Source organism: Camelina sativa, chromosome 18 (assembly GCF_000633955.1).
Source record: "Camelina sativa cultivar DH55 chromosome 18, Cs, whole genome shotgun sequence".
NCBI classification, from domain to species: domain Eukaryota; kingdom Viridiplantae; phylum Streptophyta; class Magnoliopsida; order Brassicales; family Brassicaceae; genus Camelina; species Camelina sativa.
This window is the reverse complement of record NC_025702.1, coordinates 1,844,146-1,853,497: the sequence shown is the minus strand read 5'-3', so window position 1 is coordinate 1,853,497 and position 9,352 is coordinate 1,844,146. Positions and strand designations below refer to the sequence as shown.

At 39.3% G+C, this 9,352-nt stretch overlaps 2 protein-coding genes across 4 annotated transcripts; both read right to left on the bottom strand.

The window, feature by feature from the left end:
• On the bottom strand, nucleotides 462-6,015 carry LOC104760270 (DNA replication licensing factor MCM3). 3 transcript variants are annotated; one of them, XM_010483167.2, is made up of 16 exons: nucleotides 5,789-6,015; nucleotides 5,575-5,688; nucleotides 5,363-5,463; nucleotides 4,961-5,169; nucleotides 3,453-3,583; nucleotides 3,130-3,368; nucleotides 2,811-3,047; nucleotides 2,554-2,708; nucleotides 2,230-2,438; nucleotides 1,985-2,144; nucleotides 1,703-1,899; nucleotides 1,557-1,616; nucleotides 1,378-1,467; nucleotides 1,090-1,292; nucleotides 778-997; nucleotides 462-687 (listed from the first exon to the last, which is right to left on the bottom strand). In XM_010483167.2, exons 2-16 carry the CDS (start codon nucleotides 5,635-5,637, stop codon nucleotides 631-633), a joined length of 2,331 nt encoding a protein of 776 aa, XP_010481469.1. In that variant the 5' UTR covers nucleotides 5,638-5,688; nucleotides 5,789-6,015; the 3' UTR covers nucleotides 462-630. The 3 variants fall into 3 exon arrangements, with proteins under 3 accessions (XP_010481469.1, XP_019095970.1, XP_010481470.1); XM_019240425.1 differs by lacking the exons at nucleotides 4,961-5,169; nucleotides 5,789-6,015 and adding an exon at nucleotides 3,685-3,893 and having other exon boundaries at nucleotides 5,575-5,706; XM_010483168.2 differs by lacking the exons at nucleotides 4,961-5,169; nucleotides 5,363-5,463; nucleotides 5,575-5,688; nucleotides 5,789-6,015 and adding exons at nucleotides 3,685-3,893; nucleotides 4,081-4,181; nucleotides 4,293-4,448.
• LOC104760269 (3-oxoacyl-[acyl-carrier-protein] synthase I, chloroplastic) lies at nucleotides 6,162-8,899 on the bottom strand. The gene is made up of 7 exons (XM_010483165.2): nucleotides 8,296-8,899; nucleotides 7,710-8,141; nucleotides 7,268-7,441; nucleotides 7,049-7,162; nucleotides 6,844-6,945; nucleotides 6,633-6,699; nucleotides 6,162-6,547 (listed from the first exon to the last, which is right to left on the bottom strand). The coding sequence occupies exons 1-7, from the start codon at nucleotides 8,755-8,757 to the stop codon at nucleotides 6,480-6,482; spliced, it is 1,419 nt and encodes a 472-aa protein (XP_010481467.1). The 5' UTR covers nucleotides 8,758-8,899; the 3' UTR covers nucleotides 6,162-6,479.

Below are 9,352 nucleotides of genomic sequence, written 5' to 3'. Positions count from 1 at the left end.
GAAAAACGAAAAGTCTTCAATATCGCTATGGTTTCTTACACATTTCAGACGCAACTTGACGTATGTTTCCAATTCACTCTCAAGACATTTAACATTTCTGAGAAGCTCTAGTCTGAAGCAGAGACATAAAAGACCTAACTACGTAAATTTATTCAGTAATTTAATTGTTTTGACTATCATACTGATTTTATAATCAGTGTTGACAGAGAAACGTGTGCAGTAAGCTACCAAAACAGATTTTGTTGAATCACTTTGTATATCAAAACTGATTTCAACCCATCTTTGTGGAATTTAACCCCGATAATACAAGTTCAGAAATTAGATTTAGAAACGTATGTGTAACATCAACTTATCTGCTGTGTATAGACAAATAACATTAGATGATGGAAGTATTTCATTCTTGGGTTGTGCTTTGCTCAACTGTTCTGCTGTGTATCCTTCCACCATTTTGTAATCAGATGCGTTTCTTAAACATTTATCATCACTTCATAAATGCAGAACTTATAACTTAAAATTGTATGAATACACATTTTGCAAAATGATAGTTTGGTTTCCAAGAGTTTTCTTCTCCTACTACACTATTTTTGAATTCTAATATCATAATGATAAAGATGATGGATTCCTTCATGATCAAATGATGTGAACTTTGCCATCGCTGATCATCACTTTGTTATCATCTTGCAGTTTCTGCACAAATTCCACAATAGAGTAAAGTTATGAAGAAATTGTATAAAAAGCAAAAGAGTGAGAAAGCTTTTTTATTGATTTGTGATTTACCTCTAGGAGAGCCATTATCTCATCTGCAGAGTAACGAGAAGCGCCAACTCCATTGTTGTTGACAACAGTCTCTATATCTGCAATAGAAATGTCATCAAGCCTGTGTGTCCTCATGTGCTGCCCAAACACTCGTTCAAACACTTCAATCCGTGCTGCAGAGACCGTGCCACTGAACTGCTCTACTGGAGGTTCATCCACTTCCATTGGATCTGCAGTTTCACTGAATTGACCAGCAAAAAAAAATAAAACAATGTATATTAGGTTTGAGAAAAATGTGATATGAGTTTCCAGGGAGGAGATCAAATTAGTTACCTGTCGACATTCGCAGCGTCATTCTCTGCTCCATCTTCATTATTACTACGTTGATTGCCTCTACGGCCACTTGGTGTTCTTTCTTGTTCTGTTTGTTCCCTTTGACGTTCCTCTTGCTCGCGTTCATCCATCTCTGTTAATTCTTGATGATATATTGCAAAGTTCATAAGCTTCAAGGCAGCCTCTGCATCGGTTTTAGTAACCTTTCAAAAAAAAAGTTATTACTTTAGAGTGAATCTGAAGAGAACATATTCACGACCAGGTAATAAACAGAAGATTGTTTGTCACCTCTCTGCTCAACTTCATTTTGGCATGTGCTGTGGCAAGACGGATTATTGTCTCCAGAGTTCTGGCTGTTATCGGAAGAGTACCTCCAGTCTGCAGAAATGTAGATGGTTGTGTCAGATACAGGTTCCCAAGACAAAGGCAAAACACTCAATGTAAGGTAATGTTATGAAATGAATTACCTTGGTATCGGAACCTGCATTTCTGAGATCTGCATATGCTTCTGCAATACGTTCTGATGCCTGCAAATTTAATAACAAAAGAGAGATTTTAGTGATAAAGATAATCAGATACGTAAAAATTGATATATTTGAGTTCAGTGTCTCACTTCATCAGTGAGCTTTGGCGTGATACGGTGCTTGGCATAATGAATGTACTTCTTCAAGAACTTAATCGTAAGGGTTTTGTCATATGTTTGGCCTCTTTTCCTCTTCCCATGTAGAGTTTGGTTATACTTAACAAATACTTCACTCTCACCATCGTCCTCTCTCGTGTATGGCAAGCTTCCATCTGGCCCTGCCTCACCTATGATCAATCAAAAGACATATATGTTTCAAACCGTGGGTTGTGAAATGTTTGGTAAACCACAGAAGCATGATTTGTAGGCTACCTCTATCGTTTTTGTAACGATGCATGCGCAAGACATGTTCTGATATCAGGCGGTCGACACCAGCATCCATTTGGTCCAACACAATAAACAGTAGATCAAAACGAGAAAGCAGCGAGTCTGGAAGTCCAATGTTCTTTGTTGGAGTCAGTGATCTGTCATACTGCAGGAGCAAGAGTAAGATATTAGAACAAAGGGATACTAGTCAGTAGAGTCAGCAGATTAGGACATGTTATGTGCGGACTTACAGTTCCATATATGGGATTTGCAGCTGCAACCACACTGCATCTAGCGTTCAGTGATGCATGGATACCGGCTTTTGCTATGGTTACAGTCTGTTGTTCCATCACTTCGTGTATAGCAACTCGGTCCTGATCGTTCATCTTATCAAACTCGTCAATGCACACAATACCTTTATCAGCGAGGACCATTGCACCAGCTTCTAGTCTTCGCTCCCCTGATGAAAATGAGAAGTTGATTTTTCTGAGAAATAGCACTATGACCTTTTCCAAATTTTGGTTTTAGTTTTTGAAACAAAAAAAAATGTCGAAACGCATCTGTGTGCTTTTTACCTGTTTCTTGGTCAGAAGTCACAGCAGCAGTTAACCCAACACCAGAAGAACCACGACCTGTGGTTGATATAGCCAATGGTGCAATATTCATTATCGCTCTCAGAAGTTGAGATTTAGCAACAGATGGATCACCAACCATCATCATGTTGATGTCTCTGAAAGCACCAAATTTTTTTTTAAGTGGAGAAAGAAAAAATCACTTAGACAAATAGTATCCAATGAACCGAAGCTGAAATCTGTTTTCAAGAAAGACTTACCCTCTCAAGTGGGTACCATTCTTGAGGTTCTTTTCAACACCGCCAAGCATCAGTAAAACTACTGCTTTCTTTATCCAAGTGTGCCCATAGATAGAAGGTGCTAAGGAACGAGCCAGGAGATCAAATGCATCATCTCTGCCTGCAATCTTTTTAATGTACTGTAGGTCTCGTGGTTGGTATATAGGTGCATTTGCTTCTTTGTTGAGCAGAGCGATATTATTGGCTATGAGGATAGTCCTACAGAGCAGAAAGAGCTTGGTCAACGTTATCGAGGTGAAAATAACATTTTGAACTTAGGGATGTGTGAGAGAAAACGCACCTAAAGACTCCATTTACACTACCCTTGCTTTTCCCTGGAAGAGCTTTGTAAATTCCAAAAATAGCGACTCGATCTCCTGGCTTGCATGAGTCAACAAGGTCATCCTCAGCTATGACATCCACGCTTCGTGGGAGCTGACCAGGAGCAGCATTTTCAGGAACTTCTTGAATTGACAAGGTCTGATGATCTTTGTATTTGCACAGCCCATACTCAGTCACCAATAAATTGCCCTTATCATCCTGAAAATACAAACTCTGTATTCAGTAACAGGCAAATCTTCCAGATATAAAGGTAGAAAAACAAGAAAAGAAACATGTAATTACCCTTGTGGGATAGACAGATCCAGTGGGTAAACCCGCATGAGATGTTATGTCTCGATATTCTCGATTAGTAAATTCACCGGTTGATGGACAAAAGTGTACGCTTTTAACAACCTTTGGCCTCACAAGAGAACCTGAAGAGAAGTAAAAAAAACATGTGTCAGAGATTTTTGAACTCGAAGATAAACAAGAAAACAGCATGAAGAAGGCAGAGGAAAAAAGTGAAAATGCGTACATTTGGTGACAATGCCCTCAACACAGACTAAAGATCCGATAAACTCAGAGAGAAGCTCTCTAGGAGTGACAACACGAGAGACGAAAACACCTTCAAATCCAACAAGGACTTGCTCTCCTTCCTTCAAGTATTTAGGGTCAATACCTCTGGTAGCTTCAGTAGCTGCCTCACAAAATGACTGCATGTACTCATTTGGATTCCTCAGTATCCTATCCCCACAAAACAAAAACTCCAATTCATAAGACTATATATCTAAAAAAGCACATACCTTTAAAATCCCCAAATTCACAAAACCCTAAAATCTCCAATAAATTGACAAACGTTATTGAAAATTCATAACATTTCTACAAAATAACCGATTAAAAAACTATCGCAAATTCAGGAAAGATGACGAACCAAGAGGAGGAATCGCGGAAGTAGTCATGAATGTGAGAGATATCGACAATGAGACGGTGACGCTTCTGCTGTACCAACGCCTTGATTTCTTCTATGTACATCTACACAATTCAATCAATTTTCCCAATTTACATCTAGACAAGAACAGAAGAAAGCTCGAGAAAATGTCTGGTTAAAGACAGGAGGAAGTGATAAGAGTGAAGTCGACTTACGCTATCGAGGAACTGGATAAAATCTCTCTTGTGGCGAAGCCTCGTCTCCTCTGGTACATCCATTTTCTTAACAAAATCTGGGTTCTTCGTTCAGCCCTTCTTCGTCTTCTTCTATGAAAAAAAAAACCTGATTTAGTGAGTTTCGATTTCGAGAAGCATAAAGGGAAGGTCTTGCTATGGCGGGATATTGTGAGATGACCTGTTCCCTTTTTGGCGGGAAGAGTGTTATTTTGGGCCGATATTGATTGGGCTTTTGGTTGGGCCTTCATCGACGCGCTTAGAGATTTTTTGTCGGTGGCGCCAACGCGCTCCTCTTCCGCATTGAACTAAAGGCGATAACACCAAACCGGTACGGTATATCTGGTTTACCCTGCACGTACCAAATCAATTCAACTAGATTCGGTTTATTTTTGCTACTGTGTTCCTTATTTTCAAACCAGTGAACCGGTATATATAAGAAATTGTATAAAAACCAAACTAAACCAGTGACATTTGTAAATGTAACTCATTGTAAAATTAAAACTTTTTTCTANACGCTTTTAACAACCTTTGGCCTCACAAGAGAGCCTGAAGAGAAAGAAACAAAACATGCGTCAGAGATTTTTGAACTTGAAGATAAACAAGAAAACAGCATGAAGAAGGAAGAGGAAAAGAGTGAAAATGCGTACATTTGGTGACAATGCCCTCAACACAGACTAAAGATCCGATAAACTCAGAGAGAAGCTCTCTAGGAGTGACAACACGAGAGACGAAAACACCTTCAAATCCAACAAGGACTTGCTCTCCTTCCTTCAAGTATTTAGGGTCAATACCTCGGGTAGCTTCAGTAGCTGCCTCACAAAATGATTGCATGTACTCATTTGGATTTCTCAGTATCCTATCCCCAAAAAAAAACAAAAACTCCAATTCATAAGACTTATATATATATATATCTAAAAAAAGCACAAACCTTTAAAAATCCCCAAATTCACAAAACCCTAAAATCTCCAATAAATTAACAAACGTAATTGAGAATTCATAACCTTTGTACAAAAGAACCGATTAAAAAATTACGAATATTAAGAACGAACCTAGAGGAGGAATCGCGGAAGTAGTCATGAATGTGAGAGATATCGACAATGAGACGGTGACGCTTCTGCTGTACCAACGCCTTGATTTCTTCAATGTACATCTACACAATTCAATCAATTTTCCCAATTTACATCTAGACAAGAACAGAAGAAAGCTCGAGAAAATGTCTGGTTAAAGACAGGAGGAAGTGATAAGAGTGAAGTCGACTTACGCTATCGAGGAACTGGATAAAATCTCTCTTGTGGCGAAGCCTCGTCTCCTCTGGTACATCCATTTTCTTAACAAAATCTGGGTTCTTCGTTCAGCCCTTCTTCTTCGTCTTCTTCTATGAAAAAAAAAAAAAAAAAAAAAAACTGATTTAGTGAGTTTCGATTTCGAGAAGCATAAAGGGAGGGTCTTGCTATGGCGGGATATTGTGAGATGACCTGTTCCCTTTTTGGCGGGAAGAGTGTTATTTTGGGCCGATATTTATTGGGCTTTTGGTTGGGCCTTCCTCGAAGCGCTTAGAGATTTTTTGTCGGTGGCGCCAACGCGCTCCTCTTCCGCGTTACTCAAGGCGATAACACCAAACCGGTACGGTATATCTGGTTTACCCTGCACGTACCAAATCAATTCAACTAGATTCGGTTTACTTTTGCTACTGTGTTCCTTATTTTCAAACCAGTGAACCGGTATATATAAGAGAAATTGTATAAAAACCAAACTAAACCAGTGACATTTGTAAAATGTAACTCATTGTAAAATTCAAACTTTTTTCTAATAAATTTAATTTCTTTGGACATAAAAAACTCAGAGTAATAAGTATTGTTGAGAATCCCACTAATTGGATTATTCTGAAACTAACACCATTGCTACAAAAGATTCTCAGTTCTGTTTATAAATTACTCAAATATGAAACGAACTAAAGATACAAACATTGCGCGGGGATAAGAGGGGGGTAACAAGCAAAATCTGAAATCTCAGTGACAATAAGAAAACAGGGAATGAAAAATGAGATTCGGAAATGGCCAGAGGAAGAGCTCCAACTTGTTAACAAAGAAGAGCTGCAACTGGTGATGATGGATGACGATGGTGATGTAACAGATGAGGCAGAGAATTTTTAAAAGGTATGAAAAATCAGGGTTTGAAGGCAGAGAAGGCGACGACTGAGTTGTGTCCACCGAACCCGAACGAGTTTGATATGGCTGCAGCAACAACAGAAAGACATTATTAATCAGAGAAATCGTTTTCAGTTTAATCCAATGACATGGTGGGCATATCGTCACTTACCAACATCAACCTCGTGCTGCTTCTTCTGGTTTGCGACCGTGTCAAAGTCCACAGCTTGTTCCGGGTTCTACAATGAAAAACAGAGCATAAGCGTCTAAAACAAAGCCCACAGTTTAAGGAGAATCAAAAGAAGCCTTTTCTTGACTCCTTGTTATACTGTGATGTTGAACTTGTAAATGATTTTATGTTAGAAAAGGAAGATTATACGTACAAATTGGTTGATGGAAGGATGCAGCCATCCAGTGTTGATAGCCTTCACGACGGCGATGGCTTCTAGACCTCCAGCTGCACCGAGGCAGTGACCTATCATAGACTGTAACAAAAAAAAAACTGTTATCAACAGGAAATGCAAAGCAAACAATACACAAAAAGGAGGAGAAGAAGAACATTCAATCGCAGTAGCCTCGGGGACGAACCTTGGTGGCGTTGATTTTGATCCCTGAAGTGCTCTTGAATACCTTTTTAATGGCATTAATCTCAGCAAGATCACCAGCAAGAGTGGAAGTTGCATGAGCGTTGATGTAATTTACCTGAAAAACGTGAAGTGGATCTAAGTAGGGAAGCAACCGACTAACAGGAATTTAATGGAAACCCTTTGTTTCAGATTTGGAAGCATGAAAAGTTTGTGGTTTTACCTCCTCAGGTGATACACCAGCATCTTCAAGACATCTCTCAATACATGAAGAGACACCAAGCCCATCAGCTCTTGGATCAGTCATATGGTGAGCATCGCAATTAACAGCACCTCCAAGATACTCAGCTACAATAGGAGCACCACGTTTCATTGCATGTTCCAAGCTTTCCATCACCTAATAATAAAGAAGACAATAATATGTATGAGCCAATATCATGATGAAACAAACAAACTTTGTAGAGTTGTAAAATTCAAAATGCAAAGATACTTCCGCAGCTAATCGACTATGGGAAAGCAAGTTTCATAATTTAGAGGTAAGAACCATTCAGCAAGATAACAGTGTACCAAATCCATTAGGCCAAAACAGGCTAATATATATAGCCAGCCAACTATATGTAAATCCATAATTCCAAATGTAAAGAGTAAGAATTTCTGAAACATACCAGAACACCAGCTCCTTCGCCCATAACAAAGCCATCTCTTGCTTTATCCCATGGCCTTGAAGCAGTCTGAGGGTCATCATTTCTCTGTGACAATGCCCTACAAGCAACAAAACCTCCCAACCCAATAGGAATAATAGCAGCCTCGGTTCCACCAGCAATCATCATATCAGCTTCACCACGACGAATGTGGTTGGCAGCAGCGTAAAAGCAGTAGTTAGAAGTAGCACAAGCAGTTGAGATCGAGTAGTTTGGACCCATAAGACCAAGATCAATCGCCAACAAAGCAGAACCCATGTTTGTTATAGCATAAGGTATAAAAAATGGACTAATCCTCCTGTGACCCTTCTCAATCAGATTCTGAACACCTTCTGAAAACACAGTTAAACCTCCCATACCAGTCCCAACTAGTACTCCAGCTTTCCTCTTATCAATCTACAAAACACCCAAACCAGTGATGTAGTAGAGCTAACTAATTCAAGAAAATGTTCAATCTAATCTGAAATTTAAACTCTTTATGTGTCTAATTCAAATCTAAGACAGAAAAATTGAAACTTTATGATCAATCTAAGATGAAGAAAGAGGTTACCGAGTTAAGCTTATCACCACCAAGATTAGCACTCTCAAGAGCTTTCTTGCCAGCAACAATGCAATACTTCAAACAATCATCAAGCCTACGCTCATTCTTGCCATCAATATAACCTTCAGAGCTAAACCCACGGATCTGACCACCGAATCGAGTCGGGAACTTGGACGCATCGAAACGGTCAATCAAACTGATCCCACTCTCACCAGAGAGCAGTTTCTCGTAGTAAGCATCAACGTCGTTGCCAAACACGGAGACGAGACCCATACCAGTAATCACGACTCGTTTCTTCGGATCTGTTTCGCGTTTGGGAGCGGAGACAGTGGCTGATGCTGATGCGGAGATGAACGAGCGTTGTCTTCTAAGGGGTCTGGCATTTGTAATCTGATGTGATTGTCGATTCGAAGGTAAGCGAAGTGGGTTCGGCGGAGAAGCGCGGAGGGATGAAGATTGAAGAAATTGCATGGTGGATCCAAAGAGGGGGAGAGAGAGAGAGAGAGAGAGAATGGGAGAAGAGGCGATAAGTACGATGTTGTGAGAATGGTGTGTGATGTGTGTTTTGCGAAAGCGCTTCAGCTCGTCAGATTTCGGGACGCACTTATAAAAACAAAAACAAAACAAAACAAAACAAAACATAACTCAGAAATACTTTAGAAGTAAAAATTTGAGACAATAAAAAAAAAAAAAAAAACTTTTCTTTTGAAGTCCCTGAATGGTTATAGATGTTTTAGTTTTAGCCTTATAGTTTTATAATTCTACTATTTCATCCTCTAAATAATACTAGGGATTGGGTAAATTATATATAATTTTTTTCGTTTTTTATCCAATTGTCGATCCATTGTAAAATATGATATTTTACATGGCATCCAACCGGATTTTACTGAATAAGAAAAATCGTTCTAAAAAAAAAATAGATCGGTTTAAAACAGACTTTTTTAATTCAGATTTTATGTCAAGATTTACTTATTTGTAGCAGTGTTCAAGAAAGTGGTCTAGGCGGCCGTCTAGGCGCCGTCTAGGCGGCCTTCTAGGCGCCGTCTAGGCGCTAGGCGCTCGGCAG